This window comes from Alexandromys fortis, unplaced genomic scaffold (genome assembly GCF_014885135.2).
Source record: "Alexandromys fortis isolate MF-2015 unplaced genomic scaffold, M_Fortis_MF-2015_v1.1 scaffold_8_1_9099942, whole genome shotgun sequence".
NCBI lineage: Eukaryota > Metazoa > Chordata > Mammalia > Rodentia > Cricetidae > Alexandromys > Alexandromys fortis.
In genome coordinates this window covers 4,455,901-4,475,399 of record NW_026067898.1, presented here as the reverse complement: position 1 = coordinate 4,475,399, position 19,499 = coordinate 4,455,901, and the positions used below count along the sequence as shown (strand labels likewise).

At 42.8% G+C, this 19,499-nt stretch overlaps 1 protein-coding gene across 1 annotated transcript in view; it reads left to right on the top strand.

Moving 5' to 3' along the window:
* Window positions 1-291: 291 nt before the first annotated feature.
* Window positions 292-19,499, top strand: part of Itga4 (integrin subunit alpha 4) — a 68,347-nt gene continuing 49,139 nt past the window's right edge. The window contains exons 1-4 of the mRNA XM_050120612.1: window positions 292-769; window positions 1,092-1,213; window positions 17,942-18,048; window positions 18,142-18,268. Coding sequence (XP_049976569.1) covers window positions 576-769; window positions 1,092-1,213; window positions 17,942-18,048; window positions 18,142-18,268 — 550 coding nt within the window. The 5' untranslated portion in view covers window positions 292-575. The remainder of the gene's footprint in view (window positions 770-1,091; window positions 1,214-17,941; window positions 18,049-18,141; window positions 18,269-19,499) is intronic.

The following is a 19,499-nucleotide window of genomic DNA, read 5'->3' as shown; positions in this document are numbered from 1 at the left end:
CCGCTATTGGTCACAGAGGCTAGCCATGGAGGTCAGTCACTGCATAAAGTACCTCAAGGCTGGCCATCGAGCCCCGGTCAACTTTGAAAAGGGAAAGTCCTGCCCCGTTTCTGTCCTTCTCAGGGCCATTCTTGCTAAGCCCCAGAAACCTAAAGCCATCCGAATGCTCTGAGGGTTGCCAGAACCTGGCCAGGATGTGAGTCCCGGTAACCTAGGTCCCCTAGCGCCCCCTACAGCTGCGGCGGGGTGGGGGTGGGGATCGGGTTGGGGAGAGCGAGCTGAGGCTGTGAGCCACAGCACCACACCCAAGACCCCACCCAGATCACAGGAGCCCCCAGGCCACAGAAACGGGGCGTGGGCCAGGGCCTGAGGCATCCCTGGCCACCACAATTGCTCCGCCTGTGGCCACCAATTCCCCTCCCCTGGCGTCCCTCTCTCCGCCCCTGTCGCCTGCCAGTACCGGACACGCTGCTGCACTTCATCTCTTGGGGCGCTCTTCGCCTTGGCCAACCGTCGCATCCTGTGCAACTCTGGTCAGTGGCCGTTTGGTGTTGAATGTTCCCCACCAAGAGTGCATGGCTGCGGAACCGAGGCGCAGACCCGGGCCCCGAGGGGTCGCCCTCTGGGAAGCCGTGATGCTGTTGTACCTGGGAGTGCCTGCGGGGTACCCCTACAACCTGGACCCAGAGAGCGCGCTGCTGTACCAGGGCCCCTCCGGCTCTCTGTTTGGCTACTCGGTGGTGCTACACAGCCACGGGGAAAAGCGCTGGTGAGTGCGCCCTCCCCAAGAGGCATGTGGCAGCGTCTCCGCCTCTGGGATTCCTTGTTAGAATCAAACTTTCCGCCCTCCTGGGAGATCAGAGGAAAGCCTGGCTCCAGCCAGTTGGCTCACTGGAGAGCCTTGGAACTAACTTATCTTAGGATAGCAGCCCTCAGGGTGCTCCAGGTACCTGGTCCCGGGAGTCCTGAGTCCTGGGAGATGGTGATGGGCAGGGGACGTGGGCGCCCCTTCCACAGCTGTGGCAACTTGGGGCAGGGTGGGTGGGCAGGCTGGCTCACATCTGAGCGAACTTGCATGGTTCTCGCTTTAGGCTCATCGCAGGGGCACCCACTGCCAGCTGGCCCTCCAATGCCTCGGTGGTCAATCCTGGGGCGATTTACAGATGCAGGATCGGAAAGAATCCAGGCCAGACCTGCGAGCAGCTCCAGCTGGGTGAGTTGGGTCCTGGACCAAGAGATAATGAACTTTCCCCCATGGGCCCATTGCTGGGCAAATTCTGGAAGACGTCACTGTGCCAGCCAGTTTCTTCTAGTTTAAAGTGCATGCTTTTCAGCTTTAACCCCGTGGCAGCTTGCTTCTGGTGATATTTGCCTTTCTCTTGCTTGCGGCTGTAGTTTAGTTGATCTCAGTAGCTGGCATAGCTCTTTCAGGGAAAGGTTTGTAGGATGCCTTCTGGCCAGCCACCTCTTATCACCCACCATGAGTAAAACCTGCCTCAAAGCCAGAGGATCCAGCCCAGGGGAGGATTGCTGAGGATTGTACTTGATCTTGGACTTTTCATCTTTGATATATAGGATAAAGGGCACATCGGGAATGAAAAGTTAGGTTGATCCTACATCCCATCATCTAGCCCAAGGGCTTTTCTTTCTCTTCCTTTGAAAAAGAAACGGATACCATATTTTTTCCCCGGTAGAATATATACCATAAAAGAAAGGGAGGGGAAAATGGCGCGTCTACTGTGTTAAAATCATTAATATAGGAGGTCTAACATATAGTTACTAAATTTCCTCCCCTCAGATTCCCCTGTGAAGCAGGCCTGTCTCCGGCCCTCATTTTTTATGTCTTTATTTAGATTTGCAGCAACTCGAGACATGTGTGCTGCTGGGGGAGGGGGAAAGTTTCATGTTTCAAAGTCAAAAGCAAATTTGCTGCGCACAGGCCCATGGGAAAAGAAAGGGGAACTAATATCATATTTAGGTCTATCTTGCTCCCAGTGTTAAGCGTTGTCGTGTATATTGCTCAATGTTTCCCCCTCAAAGCAACCCTAGGTTATGACTGCTTTGTTTCTGCTTTCCGCAGTGGGGATCAAGCACAGAGAGCTATGGGTTCCTCCTTCAAAATGATGCATGGAGGCTTAGCCTTACACTTCAGTGGTACATTCTCAGTGAAGATAAGACTAAAGGAAGGGTTTGGTGTGCTGTCCTTAGGGATGTGCTATCACGTATGATGACGAGTTAGTTATAGGTGATTGGGATTTTTCTTTATCTGTCAATGGGCTATTGGAGATTACCTTATTTTGTCTAAGTTCTATAGTCCTCTCCATGTTGTTTTCTTGCTTGTTTTTTTTTTTTTTTTTTTTTTTGTCTCCACATTTTTACTTCAGCACCCATAAAAAGGCAGGAATCGTCTGCGCATTGGCCTTGGCTGAAGCTGATGGAAAAGTACAAAGGCTATCGAGGGAGGGAAGACACAGGAGGGGGGAGGAGGAGAACAAAGGGGAGAGGGAGAGAAACAACATAAATTCTAGTCAGGAAAATAAGAGTTATTGTGAACCTTACTTCTTTGTGAAGGAGAGATGGGCCTCAGAGCATCATTAGGAACCCCTGGTCCAAGTGGCAGACTGGGGTGCATAGAAGACTCACAGAGCTGTGTATTCGGAATGATTTTGCAGAGTATTTTCGTTGCCTGAGAGAACTGTGCAATGAAGGAAGCTTTGATCTAACAGAGGCTTCCCAGGGTCTCCAGTCCTGGCATTCTTTCCAGAACTGTGACATTACAACTAGTGGTAGCTACATCCTGCCTGGAGGGCACTGGATCTATTTACGGATGCTTGTATTTAACTGGAAAGATTGTGCCCTGATAAATTATATAAGCTTTTAGATGAGGGCAGCTGCCAATTAAGGAAAACCTAAATCCACCATGGTATAGGGCACAGAGTTCTCCAGAGACACTGAAACACAGTAGTAGATACAGAAGGAACATTACAAGTTCTAGGATGGATGGATAAAGGAAAGGACAAGTCTGATAGTTATCAGCTTGATTAGTGGGTAAAAGAGTTAGCAAAGGTAAGCCAAAGCGATATTTCTCACCTTCAACAACTGAGTCCATCACAAAAGTGCCGAGATGAAAGAGAGAATTGAGTGTAAGGTCCTAGCCAATTGATTGGTTCCAGTGTCAACTACAGCAGCATTGAGAATATTTTCATAAGGGAACTGACTGAAGTCATTTCTCAGGGAACATTACGATCAATACAGTCTCAGCTTCTACAAGAAAAAAATGTTTATTAAGAACAAATTCAAAAGTAATTTAAAGCTGTGAGGTAAAATATGGATGCTAATGTCCAGAAAGAAAGCTTAAAAAGTCACCAATTGATGAACAGAATGATATTTAAGACTGTAAGGTTTATAGACTATGGACTATTACTTAGGAACACATTGTGTGTGTATGTGTTGTGTGTATGTATGTATTGTATATAGAGAGGAAACAGAAAGCTACCTACATGCACACACACAAAATCCTCTGTATGATTGAGCTATTTATAATTAAAAATATTTTTATTTATATTTAACTATATTACGTAGTTATATTATGAATTACTATGTTAGCAATTACATAAATAATTGTAATAATCTTATCTAGAATGTGAGTGATTATTATAAAGTTTAAAAACACTTAGTTTAGCCAGGCTTGGTGGCATATGCCTTTAATTCTAGCACTCAGGAGGCAGAGGAAGGTAGATCTTTGAGAGCTCAGATCTAAGCCAGCCTAACACAGGAGTCCAAGGATCGCCAGAGCTATATCATGAGACCCTGTCTAAAATCCTGCTTCCCAAAATACTTAGTTCAATATCTGATACATATCAGACACTGAGAAATAAATTCATTTTCTACTTAAAATATATGTGATATCTGCAACAAAATGCTATCAAAATAAGTAACTAGGGTCAACTAACAACCTAAAAATAAAATGTTAGTTGTATAAACAAAAAAATATAACAAACTGAAATCAAGCAAAATGAAAAAGAAGTCACTTAGCCCATCCAAAATAAAAAAAGTTGTAAGATAGAGAGCTATTGGAGCTATCTATCTCAGTAAGTAACCGCTTGTCTCTGGAATACCGTTACTTTTTATCACGATTCTAAAAGTGTCCAGTCTTGTAAAATGGTGCCTACCAGCTGTTTGGTTCAAAATATCCATCATGAGGTGTTTCCAAGTCTCTGTACTATGTCAGACAAATGGCTGGTTCAGATAGGCGCCTATGCTCTCCCACCTTAGCCTGTGGCTAAGGTTACTGCGTATCATGTTGCATTCACTACAGCCATAATCAGAGTCAAGCAGGCATACACATTTATCTGGCATGCTCGGGGGAGACATTGGCAGTGCCCCCTAGCAGACCCAATTGGCTGCTGAGGTAACACTGACGGAGTTGCTTCTGTAGCACCCAGAGTGTTTTCTTCCTGTGTGCTCTCCCTCCCTCTCGCATCCTGCCTGCCTCAGAGGTGGCTGCTGTTTTTTTACCCCCTTACTGCTTCCTCCCATGGACAAAAACATGGTCTCCCTTCAGGAGGCCCTGGGACTACATCCACTTGTGTCTAAGTAGGTCACAGCGATCTCCACATGTCCATTCTCTCTGTCAGCTGCTCTGTACCCTTCCTGGGGGCTGTTGAATGAATTTGGTCTCTGATAGCTCCTGAGTCAGGGTGGTAAGAATAATGACTCAATCTATACATTTAAGCATGATCCATGCTTAAAATCCAAATAGTTAGCCAAACAGAACAAGGCATGAATGATTATCAGATCTATCTGGGTATCAAAAGACACTCTGGATCTTTAATACTTCATAATCACCACAGATAGTCTTTCTTCTACCCCCTGGGTGTGTGTGTCTCTGTGTGATCCTGTGTGTATTTGTGTGTGCGTCTGTGTGATCCTGTGTGTGTGTGAGTGTCTGTGTGTGTGTCTTTGTGAGCCTGTGTGTCTGTGTGATCCTGTGTGTGTGTGTGTGTGTGTGTGTGCGCGCGCGCGCGCGCATGCCTGTGTGCCTGTGTGTCTAGAGAAGAAGCTCTGAATGACTGACTTACCTGGTCATAGAATCTAAGAAGTTGTAATCTCTGGCCACATGTGGCTTTTGAGGACAGGAAATGTCCATAGCGAGTTTTATTCAGTAATTGACCTAGTAGATGTCTAAGACAGTACAAAATTAAGTTATGAGTACCTCATGAAAGAGCTATCTTGAAGTAGTAGTATTGATAGTTTGATATCTTGAATTGATTTAACATTCTTTTTACCTCTGTAATATGGCAGTCCTTCAGTTAAAAATGTTGTGTGAGCACACATTACATTCCTATCAGACAGCACGAATCCCCCTGCTCCTGTGTCTGCTCTCCTGGTGAGTAGGACCCTCACTTCCCCTGCAGATGCAGAGTTCTGGCTGCTGAACTGTTAGGCTTCCTGTCTGGGCTTCTGTTTCTCTTGCTGGAAGACCAACGGTCCAAAGCAACTTGGTCACCGTTACCGGTTTTGAATATATTTCTGGAAATAACATTGTCTTAGGAAATCTCCAGTTTCTGTATTTCATACCCTACTTGGGAACAGGTCAAGTTTCTAAGCATTGCATCATTTCTACCTGATTAGCAGGAGTTAGTAATACTAAAATACAAACACCTAACTGTTAAAACCTTACGTATATTCTGAGCAATGCTCTTTTTGTTTGCAGCAAGCTGAAAATTATAGCTTATAAAACTAAGATTAATAGTTTGCTCATATTGAAAAATCATCCCTGAACACAGAAAATGATGGTATAGGATGCCATTAATAAACTAAGGTTAAAAGGTAGAAGCTGGGGTTGGCCAAATGGCTTAGCTGTTGACAGAGGACCCAAGTTTAATTCCAGCATCCACATCAGGAGGCTTACAGCTACTTGTAATGATACCTGTTCCAGAGACATCCAATGTGTCTGGTCTCCAAGAGTAGCTAAACCCATGTCCCCCACCACATAAACACAATTAATATTTTAAAAGATTAGAAGTTCCCAACCCTCCCCTCATACTAGAGTTCTCAAAGGGAGAGATGTCCTTCTAATTGGAGAGATGCTTTCTTTTTATTATGATTATTATTTTTCTCTCTTTAAAATTCATTTTACATACCAACCACAGTTCCCCCCTCCCTCCCCTCCTCATGGTTTTACCCACCTCCTTCCCAATCCCATCTACTCCTCAGGGGGTAAGACCTCCCATGGGGAGTCAACTAAGCCTGGCATATCCAGTTGAGGCAGGACCAAGCCCCTTTCCCCTGCATCAAGGCTAAGAAAATGGGGTACAGATCTAAACAGAATTCTCAACAGAATAATCTCAAACGACCGAAATACATTTAAGGAACTGCTCAACACCCTTAGTCATCTGGGAAATGCAATTCAAAACAACTCTGAGATACCATCTTACACCTGTCAGAATGGCTAAGTTCTGGAAACAGCCTAGATGCCCCTCAACCAAAGAATGGATAAAGAAAATGTGGTGCATTTGTACAATGGAGTATTACTCAGCAGTAAAAAACAATGACATCATGATATTTTCAGGCAAATGGAAGTAGAAAAAATTCATCTTGAGTGATGCAAACCAGACCCAGAAAGATAAACATGAACCTCCACTCAAAAACTGATGGAAGCAGATGCAGAGATCCACAGGCAAGCACTGGGCTGAGCTCCTGGAGTCCAGTGGAAGAGAGGGAGGAGGGATTATGTGAACAAGGCAAAGGAGAGGCAGGATAATGATGGGGAAACCCACAGAGACAGCTGACCCAAGCTAGCAGGAGCTCATGGACTTTGAATTGACAGCTGGGGAGCCTGCATGGGACCCAACTAGGCCCTTTGAATGTGGGTGATAGTGTGTGGCTTGGTCTATTTGCGGGACTCCTGGCAGTGGGAACAGGATTTATCCCTGGCCCACAAGAGATGCTTTCTTAAATCCATTTTTTGATACATGCTTCTATGCTCATTGGCTAATATTTCTAATGGCTAAGATACTTTTCCTTGGCAAATGATCTGGGTCCAGGTATTACTAGTCCATTGTGCATGTCGCTCTTGTATCCATCTGGTCGTTAGCTGAGGGAGATTGAGAGACCAACTCTAAGGGCACAGGAACAATAGTACAATATTTTGCCCGCCTATACGTTCATAGTTGTAGGAAACTCTGATGGGAAGATCTAGGGACAAGAACAAAGTAGGAACTGAGACCCATGTGGGGCCCGAGGAAGCCTCAGCTAGAGGAAGAGATCACAAAATAATATGCCATTTAGGGTGTGGCCACTGGTTGGTTCCCATGCTGCAGGTATGGCTCCAAAGCCTTGTACATATGGGCAGTTAATTGCACTTGGTGGATTATTAGAGACAGGAAGAAGGGTGGTAAAAGGAGCAAGAGAAGGAGGAAATAGTCACATGAGGAGAGGAGGGGTTAGAGGAAATGAAGGTACAACTGTTTATATTTCATTGCATATATGAACAAAATTCTCACAGAATAGGAAAGAAAAAGTATGCCAGTCAGAACAAGCATTGGGCGTGGAGGTCTCTGCGAGCACTGTACCTCTGAAGAACTGAGAACCAGGCAGGATGGCATCGCAGAGTGATGGATGACAGAGGTGATCAGATTATTTCTGGAACAATTTGTGACTTTGAACCTTTCCTGTGAGGTTTGCAACTGGGAAGTGGATGTTCAGATTGCGTGTTTGACACTTGGGAGTCTAGTGTAGGGTAACAAATACACTGGAGTCAATGTTTCAAGACTAAGCGTGGTATTACAATTATAGGGCAAACCTCCTGTGGTAGAGGTTACTGAGTCCTTAGCTAGGACAGCGGCAGGTGTGCTGGGGAAAAAACCAGAGTTCTAGAGATGTTCAGAGGATGGGTTCAGAAACACTTGGTAGTTTTTGAATGAGTAACACTAGGGAAAAGACATTATTAAAGATGTCACTAAAGGTTCTGATTTGGGGGTACTGGGCAGATAATGGTGATAGGTACCCCAAAGAGGTAGGACAGCAGGGTTTCTGGGAAGGCAATGTATTCCATTGGTATGAGGTTTATACAACACAAAACCTAGATACCTATGAGTTAGATTTTTATGCCTGAGGACCAGAAGACTGTATCGGCAAGTCAGAGTCAAGGGAGATTGACGCGGAAGGGGTGGTCAATGAGCTTAACCTGCAAACTGTAGCGGTGCAGATCAGGAGATCAAGGGTAGACCCTGGTACTCCTACAACTAGAGAAGGGCTTTCTTGTACTTCAACTTAAACTAGCCAAGGAGCTTTAGGAATACCTGTTCTAGTGGCCCAGTCTCAAATTAATTGTCTCTAGGAGTCCATTCAAAAAGGGGATGCAGGAGTTTACAGAGGTTCAAGGATGATTATAATGTTCATCTATGGTTGAAAACCTCTGGAGACGAAGGGAGGGCCTCGATAAAGACAGAGCTAAGAGGCAGCGAGAGAGTCAGGTGCCCCTGGAATTGTAGAAGTCAGAGGCGGAGAGGGTTTTGAGAAAGTATCTGTGGTTGGGAGTGTTAAAAGGTGCTAGACATCACAAAAGTTAAGAACGTAGGTAGTTTCTATGGATGAGAGAGAACAGAGTCATTAATAATCCTGGGAAGACTAGTTTTACGTGGTGGCGGCTGTAAAGACTTGAGACGTGAAGAGCAAGAGCAAAAGATAACCCTTCCTTTTTGGGTTGTTCCTGAATAAGATGTGATTGAAGCCACAATGAAATCAAGTCTAGGTGGTGAGCGAATCATTAGTGACAGACTGGCAGGAGCAAGGATCAGGTCCATCTGCTAGGCTTTTTAGAGTGGGTGGGGCTGAGAAGTAAGCCAGTTTGCACTGGTTTTGATGACCATATGGGAAGAACTCAATGTAACTAAAATGAGTAGATAAATTTTTCAGAGTTAGTAGTACTTCACAGACTTTGTGGCCAATTTCAGGGTTCCCGCAGAGGGACTGAGTCAGCCTGCATTCTGAAGACTTGGTGACTTCTCTCCAGGAAATGTCATTACCAACCTCGAGAGGTTGGTAGTTTGGAAGTGACTGTCTTAATGAGCAGAAAGTTCCAAGAATAATTCACTGTGGGGAAACAGAACATGGAAATGGGTTTGTAGCTACTGGATTCGGCTCCATAATTCCTTTTTTTTTTATAAAAATACCCTTAGTTTATACCTATCTGTTTTTAAATTGTGCAAATTTAAATTCCTTTTCAATTTTGAAACACTGTACTTCATAGTGAATGTGTTCAGAAACAATAAGAACATTTTATTTTTCAGACCCTTTTTATTTGGAAGGGTGTCTATGGCTCTGAAGTGAATGAGAGATGTTCTTTTCAAATTTCACCTTGGGCAGAAGCGACATCTTGGTGGTTAAGGGCTCAATCACACCTGGCCCATAGACAGTGTGGCAGTTTTTAGCCCCTGTGGAGTCTTTCTAGCATGGCCTCACTCTGGGCTCAGGCTGTTCTCCTGGGAACATTGTCTAGTGGGCTTTATATGTGATCATTTTTGTGTGCCGACTACGGTTTCTGCAATGTTTTATTCTAGTCCTCTCAACTTCCTACAGAGAAATACCCCTTGATATATGGCATGCCTCATACTGGTGTGAGTCTTTAATGGCAAGGAAAATATGACCGCTCCTCAATAAAACTCATGATCCTACCGTCTACAGCCCCCCTCACCGGTCCTACCTGACCAAAAATATAAAAAAAAAAATTAAAAAGTGCATGGCATTTCAATATGGGCCACTCCAGGTTTAAGGGCAAGCAAGTTTTCTTGGATTTAGTTTCTGTTTAGGATTTTGATTTTTGTCTCGCGTGAATGGGTGCTTGCTGTGTTGACTAACAAGAGGTTGGGACAGGAGAATCAACTCGAGGCTCCTGGGACAGCTGGCCTGCAGTACACAGGACAGCCGTTAAGAAAGAACCTGTCTCAGCAAAATGGAAGGCGAGAAGGCTGGGAACGATCGCTGACAAACGGTTTCTGAACTACACATAGGCGCCCTCCTGACACACACACAAATATATTAAAAATTTAAGTTATTTAAAATGGCATTCATTTCAGTTTTCCAAATGAATCTTTAAAGCCAAGAAGTTACCAGAAGACTACAAAAGTAGGATTTTTTTCCCTTTAGTATTTTCTAATGTCAGAAGCAAATGTTACTAAATTTTAGTAGTAAATTATTTTAGAAATAGATTTAGTACAGAATCAGCTTGTTAATAATGCCAGCATTTGAAAGGCTAACACTGAGAAATTGGCTGTTGGTGTTGACCTTTCTCTCTGCCCCCAACCAACTTGATTACCCCTCCCCCACACACACATGTAAGCCTTCTCTCCCTGTTAAGACTTCTCTGCATTTGATGCTGGAATTCACAATACTTCAAGAATGCTTTGAAAAAAATTGTTAATGCATGTGTTTACAGCTATTAAAACACACTCAGTGCACAGAAAGAATAAAGTGCCCAGTAGAGTGATTCTCCTGTCTAAACTATTCTCACCAAACAGACCCACTGGAGTACACTTCCCCTTGTAACTATTACAAAGAGTTGTTCGGGTTTCCTGGAGGACTCTGAAGAAACTTGTGACTAAGAGACCAGCAGAGACCCTGGATCTAGAATCAGGTCTGCACAAATGACCTTCTTTCCTACAGTTCTGAGGCTTCAGAATGAAGGACCAAGTCACATTTACAGAGTTTCAACTCCACAACACGGTGATATTGGTCCACAGGGACCGTTTCTGTGGTGGGCAACTGTGTTTTAGAATAGAATAGAATAGAAAATAGAATAGGAAAGAGTAAGGGGACCAAAGCACCTGGCTTTGCCAGGCCTGTGGATTCCCGGATCACACAGAGACTCTTTGACAGAAAAGCATTTAGAACCTGCCCACTAACCATTATCAGATTCTGTTAGCCATCTTAAGACCACCTTTAAATATCACTTTTGAACTCAAGAAAATTATTTGGAGAATGGTCTCTTGTTTTGACATTTAATTCGATAATTTCATTTTTGCTTGGCTCTAGATTCTCAGGAGGGAAAGTCTTGGACATCTGACAGTTTTCATGTCCTATGCCACCTCTAAAATGCTGGTGTTATGGCTTTCATTAACACCAAATCATTCAGATTGCCTTTGAGTTTCTAAATGTCCCCGTTATCTTTTGGAAGAATCGCCGCCATGTTTAATTTGATGTGTGTGAAAATCGCATGTTTTAAGCATAGATTGTATACTATAATGGACTTAGTAGTAACTATGTTTTGATAAGATAAACTAATCGAAAAGGCCATTTGGGTTAGAGCTGGAGGCTGAGCCTCAAATCTCACAGCACTGTGAGCGCCCCCTGGTGTCTAAATTAAAATCAGCAGAAGGCAATTTCCTGGGGGAGTAGGAGAATTTGCATTGTTGAACACCTACTAGGTGCAAGGCAGTCGTGGATGAGCTGGCGTCAGTTTCTGTAACATTCACCTGTATGTTTTGGTAGGCTTTATAAGCTGTTAATTTCATCTGTCACTCTAGTTCAGAGGATCTTTTCATTAGTAATTATTACTTCCTTGAAAAAGGATATCTGAAGTTAGTCTCCATAGAACATAGGACAAAACAAGAGTTGTTCACTTTCTATGATTGACAAAAAAAAAAAAAAAAAAAGATGGGCCAGTCTTAAATGTATGACATTTATTGTGCATTTGACTAGAACTTCAAATTCAAAAGCCAAAAGTAACTCAGAGTGAGGGCTTTTGTTGTTTTTCTGAAAGCTGAAACTGTGTCATAAGTTCTGCAAGAGCAGCTGCACTTTCAAGAGAGACTTACGCAGTCTCTTACTATGCAGGGAGCGGGACTGAGCGCCCCTACCGAATGTCTGCTGGGGAAGCCACGGAGCAGTGACGAGGGTAGAAAAACCAGACAAACCATGACACAAAAAGTCCCAGCCTTCCACCACTGCAAAGCACTTGAGTCAAGCCCTCAAAGGTCCAAGGCAAAAGGCCCTGGAGCCTGATCTTTCCACGGGGACCTTAGTTCTTCAGTAGAAATGTCCCAATACTGAAGGTGACTAACACATAGGGAAAGGGCAGGGCGGCAGGACAGGGCTCCAGAAACTGAAACTCTTCATGAACAATGTTGACTTGATGAGGTCTGTGATGAATTTCAGGCCAGCTTGAGCTCAAATGAGGCCCTATCTCAAACAAAAATGTTTATTTACATTCTGGGCAGAATTGCTATATTTTACACATTCTCAGATGGGAAAACAGATTTAGGATGTGAAATTGAATTCAGCTAATTCACACCTCTGAATATTTGTAGAGTCCTATTGCCAATGTTTTAGAGTCATGGGAAGCAACATAAAGATTTTTTTTATTTAAATTCTAAGGTTTTGATTTACTAGTTTCATAAGTTTAGTCAAGTTCTTGGTTCCTTTAAGACTCAGTGTTGGGGGCTGGGGAGATGTTTCAGATGGCAAGGTGTTTTCTGAGCAAGCATGAGGACCTGAGTTCAATTCCCAGCGTCCATGTAAAGGCCAGGCACTGTAGCAAGCCTCTAATCTTAGTGCTGGGGAGGTGTAGACAGGAGACCCTGGATCTCACTGACTAGTCAGTCTAACTAAATTGATATGGTCCAGGTTTTGTGAGAGACGCTGCCTCAAAAAATTCAGTCAAGAGCAGTAGAGATTCCGGGGCTAACCTTTGACTGCGCACAGGATTTCACACACTCACAGGACTACATTTTCTCATGAATTAAGGGATTAATAATGCATCTTTTGGCCTTACTGTGAGAATAAAGTTGTGTTCTTATTGAGGCTTCCCATGAAGTAATGGGCTATGTCTATTTTATAGAAGAGGATTATGCTCTGACCTGTATACAGTTTAGTGTATAACCAAGTCCCTTAAGATCCCATTGGTAATATCATCTGATGCTCACGTATGTTCAGGCTCAGTTCTTGTCCAAATACATCACATGGCTCCTTTCTTCCCAGAGTCCCTGCAGAAACCCACAGGTCCCGAGTGACTTATTATCTTAAGTTCCTCTTCTCCCAGTCACACTTGGAAGGAACATCACACAAAAGTGCAATTTCCTCCGCACCCTCGGTTACTGTGTCTTAAAACTTAAGGAATTAGTGTTGTGGAGTAGAGTGGGGAATAGAAACAAATGGACGTTCTTCCATCTCTACGTTTAGTGGAAACACTGTAGTCCTTCACTGTACCTAAGGGGTTATTGCGGTGGGGTAAGAGATTTTAAAGTCCTCCATCCACAAATATGTACCAAGTGCCTGCTTGGTATGTGAGTAGCAGGGTCCTGCGCTATGAGAATGCTGTGGTCAAGACATAGCCAGTCTCTACTGCTTGAGGTAGTGGGAAAGATCACATCTCTCGTCCTCCGTGGCCTCTACTCGATTTTTGGAGTGTTGGTAGTTATACCAAGGAGGTGAAAAGCAAAATAAAAGTGGGAGGAAGGGGTGGGAGGGTGGAGAGAATCCGGTTAGCTTTATATTAACAATCTTATTTTTGTTCATTAAAATAACTAATTTTCATTTATGTATACATTTGTATATCAAATTTTCTTCCCCCAATTTGAAAACAAAAAGGATGAACTTAATTCTTAGAGTAAAGGAGACAGCTTTACTATGGATTTTCCCCTTAATTCATACTGGGAAAATGCACTCAACTGTGCTAAGAATTAGCCATTCTAGTGCAAGAGTAGAGAAACATTAAATGCTAATTTCCACTCACCTCTGTTGTATTCAACCATGCTAAGTACTTTTTCAATCAAGGGACTGATTTGGCTTGCTTGAAGTTCAACTTAGTAATGTATACGCTGACATGAAAACTGGATTACTAATCATTGAAGCTTGACATTGGGTAAAATAAAACATGACTTCATTTGTGGTCTCATTAGGAGTATTTATGAAATTGGATTTTGTATGACAGTCTGTGCAAGCATCACCTATGTCCAAATGAATAGCAAATTTCTTCATAAAGAAAACAATTAGTGCTAAATTGTCTGCTCCATTAAGTAGCCACAATCTACTAGGACAGAGACTTCTGTCCAATTCCTTCACATGGAAGGGTACATTCAGAAGCATAAGGGTTGAGGGAACAAATCTCAGAGAGCTGTGGTTCTCAACCTTGTAGATGCTACAACCCTTTGATAATACAGCTCCTTGTGTTGTGGTGAACTTCAGCCTTAATATTATTCCATTGCTATTTCATAACTGTAATTTTGCTACTGTTATAAATTGCAGTATAAATATCAGATATGCAAGATACCTCATATTTGACCCCTATGAAAAGGTCCTTTGACCACAAAGGGTCTCAGCCTGAGGTTGAAAACCTCTGTCTTAGAGACCTGAGAAAACCGTAGGATGTAGAGGTCTTGTCTTTTCTGCTGAGGTTCTTCTGGCATTTTCAAAGAGTATGGGGAAACTCCTCCAGAAACAAGGAAATTCAGAGCTGGGTGGTGAGTTGAGGACTTTTCCTGGAGCTGTTTCTGTCTAACAGGTAGTGCTCAAAGTCTCTCTGTGTTGTCACTGAAGTTGGGGGTTCCCTCTCTAGGAAGCCGTGTCATGAAGTGAAAAGAAGAAACAGTATGACATGTATGTGGGTGGGTTTGTAGGTGTATATGTATACGCAAGTGTATGCATGCAAAAATAATTCCTTACATTTGTATTATTTTCATTCCTTTGCAGTCTGATAGTCATAATTTTGACACATATTTCAAGACATGCCACACAAATAGAAGATGGGTTTTTTCCATTTATAGAATTCTGTTTTCACCACGTTGTCTGGGTTTTGTGTTGGGATGGAATGATGGCCAACATGATCTGTGCTCGGCCAAGATGAATAACGTCAGTGCTAACCCTTGGAGGCAGAGCACACAAACAAATGTCTGTAGCTAATCCCAGGCAAACGAGGCCCCCCTCCTACTGCTAAGCAAAGCAACCGAATTTCTTCCCAATCATAGCCTATGCCAGTAAGAGCCTTTGCTTGCTAAGTCTTTTCTGTAGAGTAGATAAAATATTTATGTTATTTATATATTGATATATATTTTTAATTATCATAAATAAGAGATCTTATCTCTAGATTAGTATCTGTTATTTGGAACCACATACTAACACATAGGAAATGCTCTGTCTAGTGGTCCTTCACCCCAACCCCCACACTCCCCACATCCCACTCACTGCGTGTTCGTTCTGTTCAAGAGCAACTTAATCTCACAACTACAATACTGGGAAAGTCTGGCCTCATTGAATGTCATGTAAACAGCTCTTGTTGTGGCTTCTGGAGGGCTCTCTGTTCCACTTCTACAAATCATTACTTTTAACACAGAATTACGAGTAGGGGAAGACAGGGACGTTAGGCACACTGGAAGTAAAGACCCTAGGGCCTTATGAGTTCTCAGAAGACATTGTAAATAAGACAGATCATATAGAAGTGTTTCTGGAGAGCTCAGGAAACCCCAGATACAGAGAGACGGGGGTGGGATGATAAGAAGGGGGCACAGTGTGCAGGAAGTCAGGCGGCGGCAGCAGTCACTGTCATCTGCAGGGCTAACACTCCTGAACAGGAAGCATCTTGGACGAAACAGATGACAGATTCTCTTGGCAAAGGTGTCTCTAATGTTCCTTTAAAATCATAGGAAACAGAACTCCGCCGAAAAACGCATAACTGTGTGCAGTATGCTATTCTTGCACGTATGAACTTCTGGGCCATTTTCAGCTAGCAATTTGCATAATATCATGTCTGTGGTTCCAAAGCACTGTGTTTGCTGTCTTTAAACTTGGGCGACTATCTCTAGGAGAGAAGATTTGTTTGCAAATATCAAATATAACCTTGAAGAAAGCACCTATTTTTCTCTACATGCCAACAGTGAAGGTGTCATTTGCGGGCCCATGTGCTCCTGTCTTTAATAACAGCAACTGAACTGGAGGTGAATTAGCTGGGTGTTCACTGTAATTTTAGAAATAGTTTGATAATTGCAGAGGTGATATGTCGTTGATTCTTATGGTAACAGAGCTTCCACTGCAGGCAGGCTGGATCTACCTTCGATGATCTGTTTTTGATATTAATTTTTTAAATGTTGGTAATATTAGAGACAGGTCAAATTGAAAACTGTATCACAATAAAAATTAAAGTTTCATTTGGCCCCTTCTTATTCCTCCTGTTTTGGTCTGGTCCATGTTGCTCCGGCAGCTCCCTATGCTAGAGTGGTTTTACCCAGTTGATTGATACACAATATAGACATCTTTCATTCCTCGGATTTTTTTTCTTTCCTCCTCCTCCTCTCTCCTTCCTCCACCAAGCTTTCTTTTATAATTTTCACACAGAAAGCTCCATGTCCATCTGGTCCATTCTTTATCAGGGTTTGGGCTAGAGCAAGTGCTCTCCTGTTGCCTAGCAATGCTCTTTCTCTGGACCGATCTGCCTTCATCTCTCAGTCTATCTCTCCTGGACTACTCTATTAGTACTGGAAGACAACATCGTTTTCCAGGAAGCCAAACCAGAAAAGCATTATCCATGTTCTGTTCTAACCATGCTCCTGACATGACCCGGAGCAACCCTTGTAATAGACAGACTTGGCTGGACCCACAGAATAAGACTCCAGAAGAAAGTTTGGGAAACTTCCTTCAGCTCAGTTGTGTTGAAGGATTAGGTATTTCTATGATAGTCCCAAATATCTTCCTATACTTTTTTTTTTTTTTTTTTTTTTTTTTTGGTTTTTTGAGACAGGGTTTCTCTGTGCCTTTGTAACCTGTCCTGGAAACACAACATCTTTATGACTCAGAAAAGCTAATACAAATGATTTCATTTGAAATATAGCATCATTATTGATGCAGGAACTGTGGAGTTTCCCAGAAAGCTGTACAGAGAGTTAAGGTTAGAAGAGTAATCAGGTACCTAACAATACAAAGACCAGTGCAGGAATTTTTGACATAACAGTATAAAGACTTGGTGACCAGTGTTCAAGGTAAAGAAGTCCAGATTCTTGTATACTTTCCTCATCTGGTTGCTGCTAATGCATTTGTCTGTGGTTGGAACTGAGCACAGAATATTCAAGTGTTGACTGAAAAGAATAAAATGTAAAAATAGCAAAAAGAATCTATGACACTCATTCTTTCTGCATTTAATGATCAGGAATGACTTTAACACAGAGTTTTGCTAGAACTTCAGCTCAACAGCAAAGAGCTTGTTTTGGCAAATAAAAAAATTCATCACCGTAAAAATAATTGTTGTATATTTTAGCAGGACTATGTCCCATCTGAGTATTTCCTTTGTTGTTTTTTTTTAATTTTTTAATTGTTTTTTGCAATTTATGCATTTGCCAAAGTGTGCCTACTTGATGTTTTTTTTATTGACTACTGACACCATTTTTTTTTCAAAGACCTTTTTATTGCTGTTGAAAACAGCAGTCACTCCACTAGGTCTAGAGCACAGGGCATTCTATTCCAAATGCTACCATGTGTTGTATGCTGTGCATTCTGTATGCTCACTCACCATTGTCCAGCTCTGTTAAATGGTCCTTCAGTTGCTGAGGACATTTTTGAAAGTGCTCTAGTGACGATGCTTATACTGATAAATGAGCAAGGCAAAAAACACAGATTCCTTCCCAAACATCAGCCTCTGACTCTGGCTCAAAAGGACCTTCCTCGCCTTGTTCAGGTTAATCAGCTACCTCCTGTATCATGAAGGCCACATCTTCATGGTGTCTTCATCACTCCGAGGTCATTTCAACAACGAACATTCATCACATGTGGAGAACAACTCTGTTGGCAGAGAGTAACTCATTTTAGCCCTAAATTGTACCCTGAGTAGAAGATGAGACAGAACGAGCTGAAGAGAAACTCTGGACAGAAGTGCCCAGCTTTAACTACTCTATTCTTTTTAGGGTAACATTGTTTTCAAGGAAGGTGACGGTAAACATATCTCTAAATGCTGCAGGTAGCCCCACTGGAGAGCCCTGTGGAAAGACTTGCTTGGAAGAGAGAGATAACCAGTGGCTGGGGGTGACACTTTCCAGACAGCCGGGTGAAAATGGATCTATTGTGGTAGGTGTTAAAGTGGGCCCACTCATCAAGATCCTGGAATCAGACTTTCTAGGTGTGACCTTCACATGTTTGTTCTGCTTTTGTTTTATTCAGACTTGTGGGCATAGGTGGAAAAATATATATTACAAGAATGATAATAAGCTACCAAGTGGTGTCTGCTACGCGATACCTTCGGATTTGCGAACAGAACTGAGCAAAAGGATGGCCCCGTGTTACCGGGGTAAGCATGGCATGATGTCGCTAGGTGGAGAGAATCCGTTAACCCCCAAAATGGGAGGAGAAAGACCACTGGCCCAAATCATTATGGGCAAGTTAATTAAAACAAGCAATTAAATCAAGCTTTTTTACTTGTGTACACAGGCTGCCTCCCCCTAAGGCAGGGCTCGAGAGGCCCACGTGCATAGGTTTTTGGAACAAAGGCATGGTTGCCGATTTCTGGAACCAGCAGTACAGAACCATCCATAGTTAAAGTTACAAGTGGTAATAGCACACCCCTTGATAAACAGAGGTTTAATCATAAACAGGTATGAGCCAGGTGTGTCTTCACTATTAAATGGATTGAAGCCTTAAAATGGGGGTAGACTCGTTCTTCAAAGCAAACGAAGGCTTTCAGTTGGCATTTCTTTGCGTTTTCAGTTTTGCCAGCTCACAGAGGAAGACCTTTGATACGGCCATCGTTTAACATAAAGCCGCCTTTTTTTGTTTACCAGCGCAGTCGCCATACCCTATAGAAGCTCTCTGTGCTTTTGAAGAGCAACCCTTTAGGTTCATTTGAATAACTGTGGAAGCTAGTTGATAATGATCCTCTTTTAGACTAGACTTATTTTCGAATCACAATAAGCATGTCTAATGCCTAGGAAACACAGGATCCCTAAAATCATAAAATTACATAGAAAATTCTTATTAGAAAGAAAATGATTCCATTTCCTGCTTTTTTTTTCCCTAGTAGCTTCTAAGGAGTCTTTAAAAGGATTCAAGACTTCAGTATAAGCAAAGTCTCCCTACTTCCCTTTCTCCTAGCTCATATGTATTCCTTGATGAGGTAAAGGATTAGTGTCTAAAGCACCTGGTGATGATCCCTTTCAAGTGGGAATATAGATAAAATCCAGAAAGATTTTTATTTGTCAGAATAGTGTGTACCAAAAAGATGAGAAGTGTCCCCAAAGATGGCACAAGTGCAAATTAGTGCAATATTATGAAAGACTATGGGCGTGTCCCAAGATATGAAAATAGAAGGCCCACATAACTCAACAGTCTCTTAAGGAGTCTGAGAGTAAAGGACTCAAGGGTGGTATATGTATGTGCATAGACACGCAATAGAATGCCATGAAGCCTCGGTAAGTCCTACCATTTGGGACACCATAGATGAATATGGAGAACACCATAAGCCAGGCACAGGAACAACGAGGAGGAGGAGGAGGAGGAGGAGGAGGAGGAGGAGGAGGAGGAGG